Here is a 21,354-nt window from a genome sequence, read left to right as displayed (position 1 = left end):
GTAAAAGTCGCGCACTGTCCTGCTCACTCTAGAGCAGGTTAAGCATATTCAACAAAAGAAAACCCTTGTTTAACGTGAATTTGAGAGAGGCTTCATGAAATGTCACTGATTTTTTATGCACACTTTGTCTGAGAGAATGTGTGTGCAGCAAACAGATCTAAAAACAGTGACTGCAGTCAACCTTATTGCACTGAGGTTCACAGCATGCTGTACGATGAAACTTAGGAGCTACACAAAGTAAAGCTGCAGATCCCTGAATGCTGCTATCACCCTCCTTGCTGTCAGAATGCTTTGTTTGCTTACAGGGTCTTCATCACTGTTGCCTTCATTGGCTTTCGTGCCATTTATGCTCTAGCTAGGTTTTAAGATGTCATTGGTTTTCAGTTATGATTAGATCATCACGTAGTCATCAATTGGGACATATTTGTCAGCCGGCTCCCCCACTCATGCTCTGAAGCAAGCAGTGTATGAATTGAGCGGTTCCTGGAGTAGTGAAGCAGGGCTACTTGGGACATATGCATGCTTTTTGATGGCATTGCTAGCACTACCGATAGTGCTAGTACAGAGTGCACTTTGGTGATGGCTGCGGAGGTCAGTGGTTGCACTGGTACATGGCGTTCATTGTAAAACACCATATCAGTTGTCGGGGATGCCTGAATTTCTTCACTGTAGAAGCTAATTCGTTGTGGTCTCCATTGTGAGGCATTCACAATACATATGCGCCGTCTCGTCGTTTTTATACCTTCTTGTGTCCTTGTCTTGTATTGTACTGTAACGAACCACTATGAATCCCAACCAACTGGCCTAACTTGCCATTTTGATACATATGAGAGATAAGAATTGGGCTGGGACTAACGAAATCATTCCTTTGTTATAGAGGTCATTTCGCTGTAGAGGTGTTCATCGTAGTGGCATTTGACTGTATAATGTTGGATCATAGGCTCCTATAAAGCACAGCAATCTGTCAATGGAATGGCATATTTAATGGGTTCTTGGGCTTACTTTATTTTCTTTGATTTAGCCACTAAGTATGTGCATATGCTTGTTCTTGGTCAATCCTCCAGAATGGGCATATCCTGCTATGACTCCTCCATAAACCCTGAAAATTTCATTTTGACTCAGAGATATCTCTAAACTACACTGATTTGTTAGTAGAATGGTTTTTATATTTAACGGATTCTTTGATCTACTTTATTCTTTTTAAAGAGACTGACAACTGATGTTTAAGGACTTGGTCTTTTATGGCACAACGCAAAGCTCTTCCTCGGTAGTGTTTACATCTGCGGCGGGTATTTCTAAAAGTGCGTGAATATTTAGTAACCAGAGTTTTTCGATCTGAGCAGCCTCTAAAAAAGTAAGAGCCCCTGCTTCAGCAACGCTGAGAATGTGAGTGATGTCGATAGCCAGCCATCATTCTGCTTTCACTGGAGTAAATGTAACTGTGGGTAACCACCTACAGTTTGACCTTTTCATCCACTTTTGAAAATAAAAAGCTGGTGCAATAAGTTCGCGTTGTTGTACAGACATCTCTTATATTTGTACTGAGTTTTTCCCCAAGTACACGCCGACATCATGGCTTGCTGAACTCCGTCATCGTCGTTCTGTCAATAGACGAGCCAAGCTAACTCATCGAAAACAAAGGTGAAGGCAGTGCCACTTTTCCGCTCACTACAGATGAATCTGCACATTGTGTGTCAGGAAAAACATACAATAATATAAAGTATACTGCATTTCAAGGCTAATAAAAAGACCAGGAATCGTGTACACTAGTAGATGGTCACATGGTGGACCTTTTATGCAGTTTCATGTTTTTGCTGCGTGGGGTGCCAAAGGTCATTTTTTGTGACTTTTAGTGATGAATAAAAAATACAAATCCATCTGTAATGAGAAAAACATGGCTCGTGTTAGCCACTATGATAGGGAATCAGCGGGGTTATCTCGATTCATGTTCTGAGCGGTTATCTGTCCCTTTAATGTTAGCCGTTCGGTATGTGCCACTGGCCCGTTCTTGGCCAATCCTCCAGAATGGTTATGTTGCCGCGGGATACAAGAAGTGCAGAATCCCTAGATGTTGCTTGATATTTGTCGTTCCCATGCCAGTGTAAGACCTTCTGCATCTGGCACAACTTAAGGCGGTAAGCCAAAAAAATTTTTTTTTTTGAAAATTGGAAGCGAGGCTTTAAGTAACCTTTTCTCCTAAATAAGCATGTCTTGTTTAATTTATTCAGCTATTTAAAGTGCAAAAAATGGTGCATTTTATTTTTTGGCAGGTAATTTTTGTCATAAATGTGGTAAATGTGCCAGTCATCCACGCAGTGATAACTAATGAATTCCAGAATTTAGTAAAGCTTTGGCACTTATGTAGCCAAGTGTGGCACCTATGCAGTGAGCTAGGATAAATGCAATGTGATAAATATTAAGGAAGTAACATTTATGTATAACTAATATATAAGGAAAATATGTGGTAATATACAAGTAAAACTAAGCAAAGCGAAGAAAATTGTGAATTAGGACTAATTTTTTTTGCAAAAGCAGCTCTAAAAAGAAATATTGCATCAATTTCTTTTATTCTAGTCATTGCACACATCTTTATGTGAGGAATGAGTGTGCCAACTGTCATATCAGCATATTCACTCCCAAAAGAAGTTATCAAAATTTGCGTAACATGAGGTGGAGCAAAAGGTAGTTTTGAGAAAAACTTAAGCAAATCTTTCCAATCATGTGAAAGATGTCAAAGACAACACAGCGACCTAAAATGCACCAGCTTCATAGCTGGAGCCCCCATGAAATGCGCTAGTGTCTCCAGTTGTTCACGTGGCTGCTTGATGACAAATAAACAGAGTATTTTGACTAATGCTTATATAAAAGAAATAGTACTGATTTTTGGTTTCGCAATGCGAGGATATGGGTTGGCAAACTTACTGTTACTCTCAAACTGGGGATGGTAGGAAAATAATTTCTTTTGCAAAATGTTGCATCATCATCATCATCAGCAGCAGCGGTGGCGGCACTATCATCGTCGTCTTTTAATGCTGTGCCTAACATTCTTCGTACCATCGCTCTTTGTGCGGTCCTTAACTTGTTTTTGAGCTTCTTTGTTAGTCTCCCCCAAGTTTCTGCCCCTTATGTCAGCACCGGTAGGATGCATTGATTGCACACCTTTCTTTTTAATGGTAATGGTAAGCTTCCAGTCAGGATCTGACAATGTCTGCTGAATGCCCTCCAACCCATTTTTATTCTGTAAATTTCCTTCTCATGATCAGGGTCCCCTGTGAGTAATTGACCTATGTAAACATACTTCTTCACAGACTCTAGAGGCTGACTGGCAATCCTAAACTCTTGTTCCCTTGCCCGGCTATTGATCAGTATCTTTGTCTTCTGCATATTAATCTTCAACCTCCCTCTTACACTCTCTCTGTTAAGGTTCTCGATCATTTGTTGTAACTTGTTGCCACTGTTGCTGAATAGGGCAATATCATCTGAAAATCGAAGGCTGTCGAGATATTCGCCATTGATCCTCACTCCTAACCCTTCCCAGTTTAATAGTTTGAATACTTCTTCCAAGTGCGGAGTGCATCGCATTGGAGGGATCGTGTCTCCTTGTCTGACCCCTTTCTTTATAGGTACCTTCCTGCTTTTCTTGTGGAGAATTGGGGTAGCTGTGAAACCTCTGTAGCAATTTTCGGAGATATTGGCTTAAGCATCCTGTACTCCTTGATTACGTAATGCCTTTAAGGCTGCTGGTATCACTACTGAATCAAATGCCTCTTCGTAATCTATGAAAGCCATATAGATAGGGTGATTGTACCCTGTGGATCTTTTGGTTACTTGATTGATGACATGGATGTGTTCCATTGTACAGTATCCCTTCCTGAAGCATGCCTGTTCTTTTGGTTGACTGAAGTCCCATGTTGCCCTTGTTATTGGAGATTATCTTGATGAATATATTACATAACACTGGAAGTAAGTTAATGGGCCTATAAGCTCACAGTAACGCTGTGAAGTGCGGAGAGGGGAGGAAGGGTGGGGGGGGGGGGCAGGTTGGTGCATGTCTCCTTTGCTGCCGTGGCTGTGACTGCATATGGCTTAGCTCATACGCAGCCTATGCTCCCTGTTTTAGAAGTGATCTGCCGCATTTGCAAAGACTGGGCAAGCTAAGATGGCATGGCATTGTGCGCTGTCTCCCTGTGCATTTAGCACTGGAGGTTTCGTAGTCTCGATTGCCAGGCATGCGTTCAAGTGGGAGGCAGATGAAGCATTCGCTCCCCACTGCGTGGACTGCTTATGATAGTGTAGTCCCACTGCGGGTGACACTATCTGTTGCGAGGCCAGAGTGGACGCAAAAGCGTCGCTAGCTTCTCTTCGTACCACTGATGTAAAGATATTACTGACGTGACATGAAACTGTATGTTACGTTGCTGACTCTCCAGTTCAATTAAGCAATTTTTTTTCTTATTCAAATTTGCATTTTCCTATTGCCTGAGCTCCTTCGGTGTAAGAAAAATCCATCGGCGACCTTACTTAGTTGCTTAAAAGACAGAATTTCAATATAACGAAATTTGAATCTAATGAAGGAAATTGCCAATTTTACTGACTTAAATCAAGGTTTAATTGTAGTTTTGGATAATCAGCTAATAGAACATAACAGAAAAGTACTGCAGTTTTTGGAAGACCAGAAACAGAACACTGCAGGCACCATACTTACATCTTGTACCCTTTTTATAGCTTGGTTCTTGTTAACTGGGACGCCCTGTATTTTGCCAGCACTACAATACGGAGACCTTCTTGCTGGCCAAGTTGGTACTTGCTGCGAGACATAATTTCTGCTAAAAGAATGCACACAAACCACAGACTCAGAAGAACTGCTGTTTGTGTCATCATGGCTGTTTTTCTTTCAGCAGTCATGATGACATAAACGGCAGTTTTTCTTTCATCTGTGGTTTCTGTTAATCCTGTTCGGGGCAATTATGTCTCGCTAGAATACTGAGAAGGCGCTGCAGCACTTGGACAGATGCATATGTCATGTTCAAATGGTGTGTAATTGGCCATTGGTCACTTGCAATTACCGTTTATGAAAGGTGTGGAATATTAATAGTGATAAAGGTAATCTTTTCACTAATATTTTCCGATGTAAAATATTTTTAGTGCACTTGGTATGAAAAGGGTCATTGCATATCAACTTCTGCCATGTGCTGACTGCCTTCTCCTCCTGTCCATCATTTGAACTGTATTCAAATCTGCGTTACTGAGCCCTCATAGGAGAATGCCAGTCATGCTCCGCCTATGATCACATCTGGAATTTGTACCATATGAATTTGCATGCCACTAATTTCGGAGGCCTTGGTATTGGCACAGTGGTATTGACGATCTATGTATGACACCACCACCCATCAGTGATGAGGTTTCCCTACTTTTGCTTCAGCCAAGGGCATTGCTTAGCAGCGACGTATAAAGAAAGCCATCCAGCAGTCACAATGCTTACTCTTGTATAATAGCTAAATAAAAGGGGTGGCAGATTTGAAAAGTTAAAGGAAAGCATAGGCAGCTTATCAAGTGAAATTGTGGGCATTCTGCTCCAACTATATTTGGCTCAAATGTTCATGAAAGTAGTACCTAACAAGTAAGCAAGTTTATTTACTATGTAAAAAATGCTTTGTGTATGCTTCACTTCATAGTATGTAAGGGCCAGAGAGTGCAGCAACATTTTATGGCCTGTGTGCGACTCATTTGCACTGTTAGTATGGTTGGACAAACCAGGATGGCTAGCTTTACTGTACTATGTCTTCTTTGCGCTCTGATTTCACCTTCACCTTACTGTTGTCTAGGGTTCATGGAGGCCCTGGTTGCTGAGGGGACGCTGGGTTCTTCACCTGAGCCATGTGCCATAGGAGTGACAGCACCAGGTGGCAGCACCACCAAGCGCAGCTGGCAACAGCTGCGGCAGGCTGTGCGACAGACCCGCTGTCGCTTGTACGGCCTTGCCTCACGCCTTCCCAGCAGTGTTGTCTTCGGCAAGGGCCGCCTCTACTTCCTCAGCCCGCTGACTGAGGGACGGGAGAGCAGCCTTCACTATGTTGACCTGCCTCCGCTCCAAGCTCAGAGCGGCAGCACCGAGGCCACTGGCCTGGTTGGGTGAGAACCAAGATGGCGGAAGGCGCTGCTCAAGGCTGTGTTCCAAGTTTTATGGGCTGAGTGACAAGTCTGTTTAACAGTTGTATGAGATTATTGGAAGGAACTTGGGCACGTTGGTACATGATCTTTGTATTGAGCAGTGCAGGGTGAACAACACAGGGCACTTGTGTTGTTGTTTGTTCTTCTTGTGTTAGTCTCTATCCTGCACTTCTCAATACAAAGTATGAAATCAGCTTGCTTTAAATGCATAGTAAGCAAGCTTAAAATTGAGCAGCTCTATTCTTTGGTGCACCTGGTGGCAGTTGCAGATGCTTTTGATGACTGGGAGCCATCATGCTCTACAATAATCTGGCAGCTAAAGGTAACCCCTTTGGCAGAGTGCCTTTTAAAACCTGTTGGTTCACTATGTTACAAAAATATGAAGCAGTGCTCGAGAGACTTGGCGATTTGCAACAATGCTTAAAAAAAATGTATAGCCTATATCAGAAATCTTACTTCCTACAGTCACTAAATATTAAGTTTTTCATTTAAATGCAACAAACTTTATCAAATAACAGAAAGCTTTAGCTCGAGGGGCTCCTATTGGAAAGCATGGGAATGGAGAAATCTTTTTTTCTTCAAACACTTCACCGAATTTGATGTTCGTTGCGTTTAAACGAAAAATTTTAGATATAGTTGCTATAGCAACCGGGCTTCTGGTAGAGGTCTTCAATTCTTTTTTCAAGGATTGTTTAATATTGCCAAATAAGATGAAAGAAAGAAACCCGTGTTTAAAGTTTACAGCTCTGTAACACAGCAATAAGAAATGATACCACAATTCTGTAACCGTCATTTGAAGTAGTAATGAACAGGTTACAGAGGCTCCTTCTATAACTAGCAATGAAGTTAGAAGGGCCTTGCAAGAAATGAAATGGGGAAAATCGGCAGGAGGAGATGGAATAACAGTCAATGTAATCAAAGATGGAGGAGACATAATGCATGAAAAACTGGCGGCCCTTTATACGAACTGTCTGTCGACTTCGAGGGACCCAGAGAACTGGAAGAACGCCAACGTTAAACAACTGATCCACAAGAAGGGAAACATTAAAGAATTGAAATATTACAGGTCCATTAGCGTACTCCCACTATTATATTTCCATACACTTTTGCCAAGCACTTGGGTCACTTGCTCCCAGAAGAAGGCGAGGACGTGCTAGCACACGGGCTCGCACCTTGGTCTTTTTTCATTGCTGTGCTGCATCTTCGACGACTCGGACTTTAACGGCCTCTTTTAAAAGGTGCCTGTCAATTAAACGGGACATTTTTTTGGTGGAGGTGCGGGGTATTGGGGGCAAGCTCCACCACGTTGGTGTGACGTGGCATGAGGGATCATGTGGACACAGTGGCCGCGTCGGCTGCTTTGGAAGCACTGAAGTGAACTGAAAAGGAAAGTTTAAAGTCCCACCTGAGCTGCGGTTCTGATTAAGGGGTGAGGTTCCCCTGCCTTGGGTATCTGCTTGACAACATTTGAAAGTACTATAATAGGTAGTGGCTGCTTTTGGAGGCGTGCAGCATGGTAGGCTACTGCTCGGTACCACAGTGCCAGACATGTGCAACTGAACCTGGTGTCAGCCTTGTTGACACGTAGAGGCAGGACAAGGAGCTGCGCGAGGCTTGGCTCACGAAACTTAGAACCGGCAAACAGCCATCGGCTACAACTCGGGTATGCAGCAAGCACAAACGCGAGGAAGATTTTTGCTACGGTGTCGGGACTGCGATGTTCAGTGAGTAGCAGAAAATGCAGGCTCAGACGTTCACCCGCGCTCGCTGCCTGGCTAATGTCATGATGTTTTATTTGGTCTATAAACTTGTGTATGCTAGATTCTGGCAAGTTCACTGGAATGGAGAGGGAGTGGTAAGAAGCACATAATAAAAAGATATGGCACGTGGTGATGTTTGTGTTATGAATTGATGTACTGGATTATGAAAAAGAAGCAGGGGGGGGGGAAATCGCACCCTGAGAAGATCGATAAACATACAGTGCAACGTAACTTAAGAAATAATATTAAAACATCCAAGAATTAAAAACAAAAAATTGAATCGTCGCAATGGCTTATCACAGTCGCCGTAGGCGTCGAAGTCTGTAAAGAAATTATTTTTGAACAGCTCTGATAGTGTCCATGAGACAATCATAGCTTGTGTACTGTCAGATGTTCATATTCTGCGGCCTAAAGCTAACGGCATCGTGCGAAAATGCGCTCGCAGCGAAAGCAAAACATTGTGCGCGAACATGCGTGCAGATGCGCAGTCGGTCACTGCAAACCCGTGCAATTGCTGCATTGAGGCTTCATTCTGTTATGCTTCATTCGGTTATACAGACAGCCCTCTATAAGAACCTATTTCACATAGTTTGCTCTCAGTGTTTGCCAACCTTTCATGCAAGAAGCTGTTTCGGCAGACTCCATAGCGGCAACCGCACACAGTGGCGTTCACTGTATGTATTCGGTAAAGAGAGAGCGTCTGTAAATGATTCTGTGCTTTCAGTTTGCCCAAGATTGTTATTTTGGCAGTAAAATCTTCCCTTGTTTCAAGAGTACTTACAGAAATGTCCTTGAAGGCTGCCGCATGGTGTTTTTATGGAGCACCGGAAGCCAAACCTATGAAGGAGCACGCCACGTCATCCCTCATACTATATAAGGGAGGCACTTCCGACAGATGGTGACTCCGTAAGTCTTTGCTCCCCATTCTCGGCCCATGCAGCAGACCCCTCCCAGCAGCAGGAACACTAGACTGATACCGGAGCTCATGCCAGTACGCTGCGCCATCCGGAGAATCCAGGAATTGGCCCCTGAGTTTGAGCCTTTACCTGCGAGGACAACGACAACGCCAGCAGATATAGATGCTATCCTGTGACAGCTGCTCCGGTACCTCCTCATTGCACGCTGCAAAAACCGCACGTGCCAAGTGCCTTCCGTGACGACCTTCTTGAAAACGTGGAAGACTGGCTGGCGGACTTCGAGCACATAGTGAAGTTCAGTGGATGGAATGACGAATCAAAGCTCTGAAATGTCTACTTCAGCCTTTTGGTTGGTGCTCGCACGTGGTTCCAGAACCACGAAGATGTCCCGACATCATGGCGTGAGTTCTGTCGCACCTAATGAGAGTGTGGCTATGTACGTGAAAACGGTTGCAGAGTTTTTCACTGAAGCCTTCACCATGGAGAAGGCCCTGCACCAGCGCTCACACCAGTATGATTGGCAAGTGAATCTCTCCTCTGCTACCAGTGGCCTAGGAGCTCTCATGACTTACGTTGAGTCGCTTCGCGAGATTATTCGATCAGTAGTCTGCGACGAGCTGCAACAGCTGCATCAGCTGCGGCAGCCTTCAGCCAACTTCGTAGCTAGCATCGTGCGTGACGCATGCACGCGGCAGACCACGTTACAAAGCAGCACTTCCGGCCCCTCCACCACTTCAGGCGTTCATAATTTCAAGTGAACCTTGACGCACAACTTATGCATATGTTTAAGAGGCACCGTCCCGTCGTCGGCGACACCTCCTACCGTGAGCGAATACCAGCGTGCGGCTTATGCCAGCGCTTTCGGGCATTCTGTCCCTGCACCAGCGCCGCTACCTGCTGTCACCCCGTATGCCATGCTTCAGTCAGCACAGGCGCTTCCTTATTTTGGAGAGGCTCGACCGACGACCACTCTGTTATCACTGTGGTGAGGCGGGTCATGTCTACCGAGAATGCCGGTACTGCCGTCTTGGACTCCAGGGCTTTCGTATTGATTCACCCCAGCTCTGTTTTGGATAATGGCCACCTGAGATCGAATATTGTATTGCCTGACAGCGCGGGCCACCATCATCAAGGCACCAGTCACGATCGCCGTCACCACGACCATCCTATTCAAGAGGTACAAGTCAGATGTCACAAGGGTGATCTCCGAGCCCTCACCTGGAAACCTAACGTCAGCGACCTTTCGAGGCGAGGCCGCTGACACTTGACGTGCAGAAGACCTCCAATCGACGCGACCTCAGACTGACGGAGACTTGACGACACCGGTGTCTCAGGCTGGAGACGACCTTTCAGTGAACATACCTGTGCTGATTGACATTCAAAATGTTACTGCTTTAATAGACACTGGTGCTGACTACTCAATTATCAGCGGAAAACTGGCAAGCTTGTTTGAAGACAGTTGTTACACCTTGGACAGGTATGCACGCATGGACAGTTGGCGGACATGTTGTCAAACCACTTGGTGTGTGCACGTCTCGGGTGCGAATTCAAAATTATACGTTTGCTTGTTCTCCAAGAATGCTCCCATGAATTAATACTTGGAATAGACTTCGAGAATGTGGCGCCATCATTGACCTCTGCTGACGCTGTATTTCATTCTATACAAAGAAAGCGATGACACAAGACGCCTGCTGGCACAGAGCTGCTCTTCGAATTTCCGACGACAGCATCACAATACCGCCTCGTGCTAGTCTAATCATTCTGGTAACATCCAAGAGCACATGCAAAGGCGAAGTATTCGCAGAGTACAACGTCTTCCTTCTACTTACCCTCGGAATTAGCAAAGCTCGAGGAATCATTGACGTTTGGGATGGCCAAGCTGACGGCTTGATCACTAACTTCACAAATGAGCACAGACATGTCTTCCATGACACTGCCGTTGTTTACGCTGAAGCCTTGGAGGACGTCATTGAGTGTTTCTCTTGTGGAAAAAGTGGCAGAGGTGAAGAATGTGTCACAAATATCGACATCAACGAGTTGTCGGAGGACAATAAGAAGGCACTGAGAGGACTGTTTTGTGAATTCAAGGGCTGCTTCACTCGATCATCTAAAGTCAGACGCCAATCACACAGCACAGCATAATTACTTACAATGATGCACATCCTATTCACTAACAGCCGTATCATGTTTCGCAAGAACAATGCGAAGCAATTAACAAGAAGTCAAAGAGATGATTGATGGCGTTATTCAACCTTCATACAGTCCGTGGTTCTCACCGGTTGTCCTAGTAAAGAAGAAGGATGGCACTCTCTGCTTTTGTGTTGATTACAGAAAACTCAACAACGTTACAAGTAAAGACGTCTGTCTGTTGCCGCACATAGATGACTCTCTTGACCAGGAGAAAACAGCCTTTGCCACTCCGGATGGACTTTACGAGTTTTGAGTACTTCCGTTTCGGTTGTGCTCTGCTCTGGCAACTTTCGAATGGATGGACACTGTGCTAGCCGACCTAAAATGGCAATCCTGTCTCGTCTATCTGGATGATGTGGTCATATTTTCAGGCAGCTTCTCCGGAGATCTTCAGCGACTGCAGCAAGTGCTCGAGGCAGTACGATTGGCCAATCTTACCTTAAAGCTTCAGAAATCTCACTTCGGTTGTGAAGAACTGAAGTTCCTTGGACATGTCGGGAGTGCAGAAGGCGTCTGTCCCAATCCCGAGAAAACTGCCGCTGTTGTTGCTTTCCCAGCTCCTACCGACAAGAAAAGCATTCAACATTTCCTGGGACTGTGCGTATACTACCGGCGCTTTATACAAATTTTTTCTAAAATTGTCGAACCACTTATCTCACTAAAGACAACACGCCATTCATCTGAAGCTCTGAACAGGAAGTGGCTTTCACTGAGCTTTGACACCGCCGGGCATCTCCCCCTGTTCTTGGGCATTTCGACGAGCAAGCCGAAAAACGTCTGGCTGTACACAAGACGATGCTGATACATTGCTGCATGCGCCTCTTGAACCTGTCGATCAACACACTGAAGATGACAGCGCTTTTCTCAGTGCCATAAGTGAGGCAGATGTATCTACATGGCAGCGGCCAGATTGTGAATCGCCACCTATCATTGAAGAGCTAGAAGGCTGCAACATACGTCTGTCCTGCCAAATTGCTTGTGGATTGTCGTTGTTTTGTTTGTGACAGGGAATATTATCAGCAGAGCTTTGTGAAGAAATCCTGTTCGCATGCCACAACGAGCCTGCGTCTGGCCACTTGGGTTTCAGTCGAACCCTTGCTAGGGAAAAGAAATCATACTACTGGCCGAAACTCGCCATTTGTGTTAAATGATATGTCCAAGCCTGCTGTGAATGCCAGTGCCGAAGGTCACCCAAAGTGAAACTCGTGGGATTGAAGAATCCTATCAAGCTGTCTCGAGGGCTCTTCGAGCAAGTTGGCATGGACCTCCTGGGCCCATTTTCGTTGTCTACTTCTGCAAACAAGTGGATCATCATCGCCACAGACTATTTAACCTGCTATGCTGAAACAAAGGCTCTTCCTAAAGGCACAGCGTCTGAGGTAGGACAGTTTTTTGTACAGAACATCATACTATGTCATGGCGCCCCAACTTGTGTCATGTCATCACAGATCAAGGGGTGGCATTTACGGCAAGGCTGCTTGAAGAAGTTTTTCGACTCAGTTACCCCATGCACTAAAAGGCGACTTGACTGCCGATCATCCGCAAGCAAATGGCTTGACCGAACGGCTTAACAAAACGATGACCGACATGCTGTTGATGTACATAGATGTGCAGCATGAGACGTCGGACGAGGTACTACCGTACATCACGTTTGCATACAATACCGCTACGCAAAAGACCACACACTTCACGCCATTTTCTCTTGCTTACTGTCGTGAAGTTCAGACGATGTTAGATGCCATGTTACCATGTGACAATTCTGACAGTCTTGATGAAGACACCGAATGTTTTGTGCAGCGTGCCGAGGAAGCACACCAACTGGCTCGCGTGAACATCACGAAACAGCAGTGTATTGATGCGCGTCACTACAACTTCTGCCACCAACAAGTTGACTCCCAACCAGGTGACTAAGTGTTAGCTTCGACCCCTGTCCACCATAAAGGCTTTTCGAAATAAACTTCTTAGTCAGTACTTGGGCCCTTGCAAAGTGCTTTGGCAATTGAGTGACCTCAGTTATAGTTTTTGGTCCATTGCATTTGTCCTGGGACAAGTCTTCCTGCCTGTGAACAATTTGTTTAGCATCGAGTCAATGCTCCTCTGGGAGGAGGGGTAATTCCATGCACTTCGCCCCCTTACCCCCAGAATAAGACGAGGACGCACTAGCTCATGAGCTCACGCCTTCGTATTTTGTCGGTGCTGCTCTGTCCCTTCGATGATTCGGACTTTAATGCCATCTTTAAGAAGTCGCCTGTAAATTAAACGTGACAATATAAAAATATTCACCAAGATATGATCTCCAATAGAATAATAAGGGCAACACTGTACTTCAGTCAACCAAGAGAACAGGCTGGTTTCAGGAAGGGATACTCTACAATGGATCACATCCATATCCTCAATCAGGTAATCAAGAACTCTGCAGAGTACAATCAGCCTTTATATGTGGCTCTCATGACTACTAAAAGGCATTTGATTCAGTAGAGATACCAACAGTCATAAAGGCATTACATAATCAAGGAGCCGTCTTTTAGAAGTCGCCTGTAAATTAAATGTGACAATATAAAAATATTCACCAAGATATGATCTCCAATAAAAAATTAAGGGCAACACTGGGCTTCAGTCAACCAAGGGAACAGGCTGGTTTCAGGAAGGGATACTCTACAATGGATCACATCCATATCCTTAATCAGGTAATCAAGAAATCTGCAGAGTACAATCAGCCTTTCTATATGGCTTTCATGACTACTAAAAGGCATTTGATTCAGTAGAGATACCAACAGTCATAAAGGCATTACGTAATCAAGGAGCACAGGACGCTTACATCAATATCTTCGGAAATATCTAGAGAGATTCCACAGCTACCTCCATTCTCCACAAGAAAAGCAGGAAGATACCTATAAAGAAAGGGGTCAGACAAGGAGACACAATCTATCCAATGCGATGCCCTCCATGCCTGGAAGAAGTAGTCAAACTATTGAACTGGGAAGGCATAGGAGTGACGATCAATGGCGAATATCTCAGCAACCTTCGATTTTCAGATGATATTTCCCTGTTCAGGAACACTGGAGACGAGTTACAACAAATTATTGAATACCTTAACAGAGAAATATAGGTATTGTGGAGTGGGGTTGTAGATTAATTTGCAGAAGACAAAGATAATGATCAATAGTCGGGTAATGGAATAAGAGTTCAGGATGCCGATCAGCCTCTAGAGTCTGTAAGGGAGTACGTTTACCTAGGTCAATTACTCACAGAAGACCCTGATCATGAAAAGGAAACTTACAGAAGAATAAAAATGGGCTGGGGAGTGCATATGGAAGACATTGTCAGATCCTGTCTGGAAGCTTACCATTATCAATGAAAAGAAAGGTGTACAGTGAATGCGTTCTACCAGTGCTAACATATGGGGCAGAAACTTGGAGACTGACAAAGAAGCTTGAAAACAGGTTAAGGACCGCACAAAGGCTGATGGAACGAAAAATGTTAAGCGTAATGTTAAGGGACAGCAAGAGAGCGGTGCGGATCAGTGAGCAAAAGTGGATAGCCAATATTTTAATTGACATTTAAGAGAAAAAAATGGAGCTGGGCAGGTGATGTAATGCATAGGTTAGATAACTGGTGTACCATTAGGGCTACAGAAGGGAAGCGTAGTCAAGGACAGCAGAAGACTAGGTGGGGTGACGAAATTGAGAAATTTGCAGGCGCTAGTTGGAATTGGTTGGCACAAGACGGGGCTAATAGGAGATTGCAGGGAGAGGCCTTCGTCCTGCAGTGGACATAAAATATGATGATGATCATCATCATTATAACTAATTTAAAGTGGACAAAATTTGTATATTATACACCACTGAAGTTTACCATTAATTTGCAAGTAAGATTTTCGCAAAACGTTTGTAAACTTTGTGACAATGTCACATAAGCTGTAAATTCATCGGTCAAATTTGTTCACTTTGGACACACTAACAGATGCGGTTCACGAAACTGCAATATCTGTTTTTGGTACAGAGTTAAAGATTTGCATGCTTTGTGCTTCAATTTTTTCGAAACTGGCCAGTTCTTCGAAACTTTTGGAAAAAAAATTTGAGGCCTGAAATCAAAATCTTCCTTTCTACAGTCGCTAGAATTCAACTTGCTCTTTTGAACTCAACACATTTATTTATATTTGGATCAGTTCTTCTCTCATAAAAGCATTTTTGTATTTTACATGTATTTAAATAGGCAGCATCGGAGTTGGCTGTGAGCTAAGGGTACCGCAGAACAGCAGAGAAATGAAGCAAGTGCCAAAAGCCAAGGCACGAACAAGATGCACAGTGCTGCATCTCCAGCAATTGTTTTGTTATGGCTGGTATGCGGGCTTGCACTTTAAGTTAAGCAAAACAAAGAACATACGCTTGAATACTGGTGCCTTTATATGTTCTGTAATTCTTTCAGAAAAAAAAAAGATAGGGCTTTCCCAGTCAGCACAATGTATGGCCAACTTGTTCATGATTCACCTAAGTCTGTCTAGCACTGATACCATTGTTGGCACTAGAGTGACACTTCTTTCTCTCTTGTTCCCCTTTAGTTCTTCGCATTAGTTTAGTTAGCGGTTAATTGAGTTCAGTGACATTACTTTTCTATTGGTGAGGTTCTGCAGGCACTTCACCATTTCCAGCAATATGACATGCTGCGAGGTGGCTCATCCCATACTGTGTATGTTTTAATTACCTGAAGGGAAGTACATGCATAATCAGATTAAACCATATTAATCCTACTAATTTAAGTATGCAGTCTAGCTTGAGGGAGTCTACTGACATAGCTCTGAGCAATTACGGTGTCGGGGTGGTCGTCATGCAAACACGTGTTTTGTGGCAAGGAGGAGCGAGATCAGTGAGGTTTTCTAGAAGTTGGGATTCCTTATCAATTCTTGACTAAATGTTGGGGTCATATTGTGTAACGATTCATTTTAGTTTTAGTTCTTCTCACTCATTGTGTCAAGTGTTAAAATCCTGGAACAATGACAGTGCTGCGGCATCTGATCCAAATGACAGATGGCTGAAGGAATGAAAATGAAGTTGATAGTTTTAATATGGGAACCCCCCCTCATTTGCTATACTCTCCCTGTATGTATTTTTATAGCAATAGCTGTTTTAGGAATTTCAGACTACATTCATAGCATCACGGTATGTCATTGGTGTTGCTCTGGGCTGTTTTGAGCCATCAGGCATTGCGTTGTCTCCAGGTGTGGTTTTGCTGACACTATGTGTCCAGGTTTTCCACTGAACCAACCTGTTCTGTTCCTTGCTTAGGGTTGGTGGCTCGAATGGCAGCAGTGGCAATGAAGGTGTGGCAGGGGCTGGTGGAACACTGGGCTCAGCAGCTCCTCCCGTGCTCCAGTGGCGCCCTCTGCTGGACCCCAAGTTCCACCGGTGTCACCCGCCTGGGCGGCTGTCACGAGAGGAACAGCTCCAGTGGGAGCGGCGCCGCCTCATGGCCTGGGGCATCACGTCCTTCGACTACCAGGGTGGTCGCTTTGTCTTTCCGGCTGGTGGCTCCCTCTTCTTCTGCGATGACATGCCCCTGGTAAAGTCATGAGGCCGATGACAGCACTTTATATGACTCTGCTAAGAGCCTGTGGAGTGCCTACATTATTATAGTTAAATCTCGATATAACAAAGTTCTGGGGTCTGTGGTAAATTGTTTGTCATTCTGAAAGATTGTTATAGTGAAAGCCCCAAAATTAATCATACCGCCCATCAGTTCATAAGTTGTCACCATATGAGCTGTCCATGAAAGCATCGCTGTTGGCTCTCGGCCGATGTTGTTGCTATTTTCCATAGATTCCACCGCCACGCATCATCAAAGCACCATATAGTAAGAGTGACGCGCCCAAAACAGACACTTATGCCAAGTCACCTCCAAAGTGCAATATTTCTTGCTGTTTGTTTATCACATTCCTTGTTGTGGAGTCCGCAGCTGTCTCGCTCGTGGCAGACACTTAAACTGTGCTAAAGCGAGCGCAAGTGCCCGTAAATGACACTGTCTGTAAAGTACAATGTGCATCTCCACGTGTGGAGATGCACGTGGAGATGCACATTAAACTTTATGAACATTTCCATTTGTCCATGGTGCAAGTAATTCTGGCTTTGTCGGTAGAGCAGAGTGCATGTTCACAGTGTCCCTGCTGAACAAACTTTCCAAATTTTCATAATTAAGAGTCAACATCTTGACTAACACAGCTGTACAGTAGAGGTCCGTTAATTTGACTCCGGTTCATGCGGTCTTTCAGTTAATTCGACCCGGCCAGTCCTTATGCATTTCTACGGGCCTAAACTTTCGTTATTTCAATCCTAAAATGGGCCTTCATTGGATAATTCGAACTACACCAGGCTGCACGCACACGCCTGGCCCCTATTTGAGATCCCACTGGGGTCCCCTCTAGTGGCAGTGTCTGTCTCAGCGGAGCTTGGGACACTGTGATATGTTGAACACACATAGTCTCTCGTCGAAAATGCCTGTTTTTGGCCTGCCGTAGGAAGATGTTCAAGCAATAAGCGTAGCTCACAATGTCTGATTATGGTATTTATCAGATTCTAACATGTGCCTTTTACTTTTCAAGAATATTGTGCAGAAAATTGCCTGCGCGGTAAAATCGAACACGCTACCAAAACCGCTTTTGCGGCATTCGTATGCTTTATTGCATAACATTGAGGTATTGCGGCGAAATTGACTTTAAAAAGAAGCATTTAGAAACACATATTTAGATAATTTTTCTTGCTAAACATCGGGTGTGGGATAGGAGGAAGCAGGATGGACGGATAGACAGAGGTTAACCAGTTATCAGGGTGTGCGTTAGATTTATACTTTGTTTAGAAGCTGCAATTTCATTTCTACATTCGTTTTCTACTTTGGACACATATAAAGCGGGTGTGCGTTTTGGCAAATACTGCCAAATGAATCAGCAGTGTGTTTTGCCATTTTTATTGTGTATTGTTTAATTCGATCCGCCGAATAATTCAGTTTCTTTTGACTCGTCAAGGTCGAATTAACAGAAGTCGGCTGTATTTAAGTTTTTACCAAATTTTTGTATTTTAGTATTGTTTAACCATAGTGTTCTTCATCTTTTGAGGTTGACAGGTCTGGAATTAACATGTGTTTGATGATTTAGAATAATGAATACATTTGCCATGACTGGGCAGCAAGTCTAAATGACTAGATTGTGAAAAGCTTTCACGGTGTTGAAGAAAATGAACTCCTACTATGCCTTTTCTAGTTGCATCTAAGGTGGCTGTTTAAAGAAATAATGATCAAAGCCTCATAGTCTATAATGTTGTGGATGCAGGGAGGTCCGCACTTCCCGGTGGAGCTCCGCACATCGTTGAGCTGTGCACGCCTCAATGCACAGCTTTGTCCATGCAATGGTGATGTCGTGGCTTTTGTGGCAGCAGGCGACCTGTGGGTCACTCACCTGGGCTCAGGTGCCGAGGCGCGGCTCACGCACACTCGCTCAGGTGTGTTCTCTTTATACCTGCTGTGGTAGCTACAGAATTCTGATGGCAAGCAGTGTGATGCAGTGGCAAGCAGTGTGATGCACACTGCAGATGGCAAGCAATCTGCAGTGTGATATTGAGCTTTGCAATAAGATGGGAACAGAATGAAATAACACTCATCTACCTTGCTGAATGTACACTTTAAAAAACTGCTAATGGTCAATGAATTTGAAGCCATCCACTATGGCATTTCTTAAAGACCCTGTGTTGCTTTGAGATTTTTAAATCAATCAATCAATCAATCAATCAATCAATCAATCAATCAATCAATCAATCAATCAATCAATCAATCAATCAATCAATCAATCAATCAATCAATCCTTTCTTCTGCAATTTAATTGTGCTGGGAACCTTAAGATTTAGCAGCCTCGGGAAGTGAAATTTGCAAATCTCTGTTCTTATACTCTGTAATGTTGTATGTTGTTGTTGTGACACAACAGAAGTTATATCCACGGTCAGGAAAATGCGATTTCTCTTTGAGAATTGTGAATTGTCACTGAGGGGTGTGTGTGTATGTGTGTAAATGATCTTGGATAAATGTTTGCTACGTTAGTTCCATCTTCTGCTGCATTTGTTTTGTTGGAACCATTGCTTTTTACATCCATGTCACATGAATGGTCTGTTTAATATACTCTTTTATTACGAATGCTAATGTTGCTTTTTTATCGGGTCATGTGTGGTTGGTCCAATTTTATCATACCCCCAACACAATGCCTCACAATGTCTGAATAAAAACTTTTAGGCTAGTATGTAGCATTGCATTACTGGAACCTGTCTTGTGTAAAGTATTCAATTAGCACAGGAGGTTTTTGTAGGTGCCGTGCATAAGTGATCATGATTTCATATTTTGGCAATTCACTATCGTCACGATGCATCACATGCAGAAGCTGGTAATGATGGAACCTGTTGATCAATATTTATTTATCCAGAAAATCTGGATGGTATTCAGGGCCAAAATTTTTTAAAATGCGGAAAGTGAAGCAAACATGTCGCAATTACAGTGGAAGTTGGTACTTGTGAAGATAACAGATTTACAGTATGAAGCACACCAAATGTTAACATAATATAACTAAATTGATCATTTTAATACATGTATTTAAATGCATAAAAAGTCATTGTAGTTGAAAATGAGCAAATAAAATTAACTATGAAGAATACAATACAAGAATACAAGAAACCGAATGGGGCACTAATACAGATCTCAGACAAACCCTTGCATCTGTATCAGAAAATTGAAGTCATAATGGTCTTCAGGCTTTGTTTTCTCCAATTTGTCCCAACACATCTATTGTAGTGTGACACTTAGTGTAATATGAAGTGTATAGAGATGCAGCAATCAGAAAAAAATGATTTTGGTGTTTCAGCAAATTGTTCTTGTTTTATTTTTGAAAAGTGCTTTAGTGCAACCATAGTCATAATTGGCAAGCATTTCTAGCTTAAGTGCATTGAGGCATTGACACCTGTAGTCACCAGCATTCTGGCACTGCAAGAAGCATCACCATGGAGGAAACCCCATAGACTCTAGCATTACACTTTATGTATGTGCTGTTCTATAAAGTTAAAGACCCGCCGTGGTTGCTCAGTGGCTATGTTGTTGGGCTGCTGAGCATGAGGTCACGGGATCGAATCCCGGCTACAGCGGCCGCATTTCGATGGGGGTGAAATGCGAAAACACCCGTGTACTCAGATTTAGGTGCACGTTAAAGAACCCCAGGTGGTCAGAATTTCCGGAGCTCTCCACTACGGCGTACCTCATAATCAGAAAGTGGTTTTGGCATGCAAAACTTCATAATTATTATAAAGTTAAACTTCTGAGCAATAAGTTGTGCTTGCGTTATCACATTGTATTTTTTTTTGAAGGAGGGTCTATGTCAACTAAATTTTATTGTACAGTCAACTTGCGATTTATTGGACTTCCTAGGGGCCGCAAAAACATCAGAAAAATCTGCTGTGGTGGCTACGGCTGTCAGCGAGATAATAAAAATGGCGGTGGTGGTGGCTTCAATAACGCCGTTTTGGAATTGCGGTCATGGCAAAAAGTCCAGAAAATTGGATGGCAAAAGGTTTTCGTGTCTGAAATTTCAGACTTTTCAGTCAGACATATACTCTATGGGGTGCATGGCGATGTCACGAAGGCGTCCGAATTATCGGCACGTCCGAAAAATCGGGTGTTGGCTATTCATCTTTACAGCACATTTTTTAGACATGTTGGGAAGCGTTCTGCGTGATATTTGCTTGGGGTGTGGCTGTATGCCATCTGGTAGAACAAATTTGAGTTGCGGTGAACCGTTACTGCTTTTACGCTTACTTGTGTTGTCCTAATCACCCACCTCTGTAGAAGGTGCAACTGTGTCAGAGAGTCCAGTCAGTGTGGGCGTACCATCGTACGTGACCCAGGAGGAGTTTAACCGGTACGTCGGCTTCTGGTGGTGTCCCATGGTTGGTGAGTGCATATCATTCCTCACCACTTGGTTGTGCTTTATGGTCGATGGCATGGCAACCTAATTAAGACTGCAAATGTGCTTTTGGATGTCTTCACTTAGGCTGGCATGTAGCAATCTAAGAGGAAGTGAATTCAATATTTACTTAAAAAAAATTAATTATGTAGATTCAAGTTTATCCAACGCAGTGTTTGACTCTAAATGACACTAAGCTTGTTTGAGTTCGCGAAATACCAACAGTTGTGAATGACATGGGCTCAGCCTTGATGCCTGTAGCTGTTAGCTGTCTACATCACAAGGACTAAGGTGATGTATAATGCTTGTTGAGGGAAGAATGTTGAGAGGTGTA

The 21,354-nt window shown here is 43.7% G+C and overlaps 1 protein-coding gene across 6 annotated transcripts in view; it reads left to right on the top strand.

Moving 5' to 3' along the window:
• The window catches only part of LOC135913613 (dipeptidyl peptidase 9-like), a 137,684-nt gene that overhangs the window by 11,646 nt on the left and 104,684 nt on the right, over positions 1–21,354 (top strand). For all 6 annotated transcript variants that reach the window (XM_065446146.2, XM_065446139.2, XM_065446140.2 and 3 more), the window contains 4 exons: positions 5,826–6,132; positions 16,324–16,597; positions 18,357–18,525; positions 20,903–21,007. In XM_065446146.2, the coding sequence (XP_065302218.2) occupies positions 5,826–6,132; positions 16,324–16,597; positions 18,357–18,525; positions 20,903–21,007 (855 nt within the window). The remainder of the gene's footprint in view (positions 1–5,825; positions 6,133–16,323; positions 16,598–18,356; positions 18,526–20,902; positions 21,008–21,354) is intronic.

Source organism: Dermacentor albipictus, chromosome 4 (assembly GCF_038994185.2).
Source record: "Dermacentor albipictus isolate Rhodes 1998 colony chromosome 4, USDA_Dalb.pri_finalv2, whole genome shotgun sequence".
In the NCBI taxonomy this organism is placed as follows: Eukaryota; Metazoa; Arthropoda; class Arachnida; order Ixodida; family Ixodidae; genus Dermacentor; species Dermacentor albipictus.
This window is presented reverse-complemented; position numbering and strand designations above follow the sequence as displayed.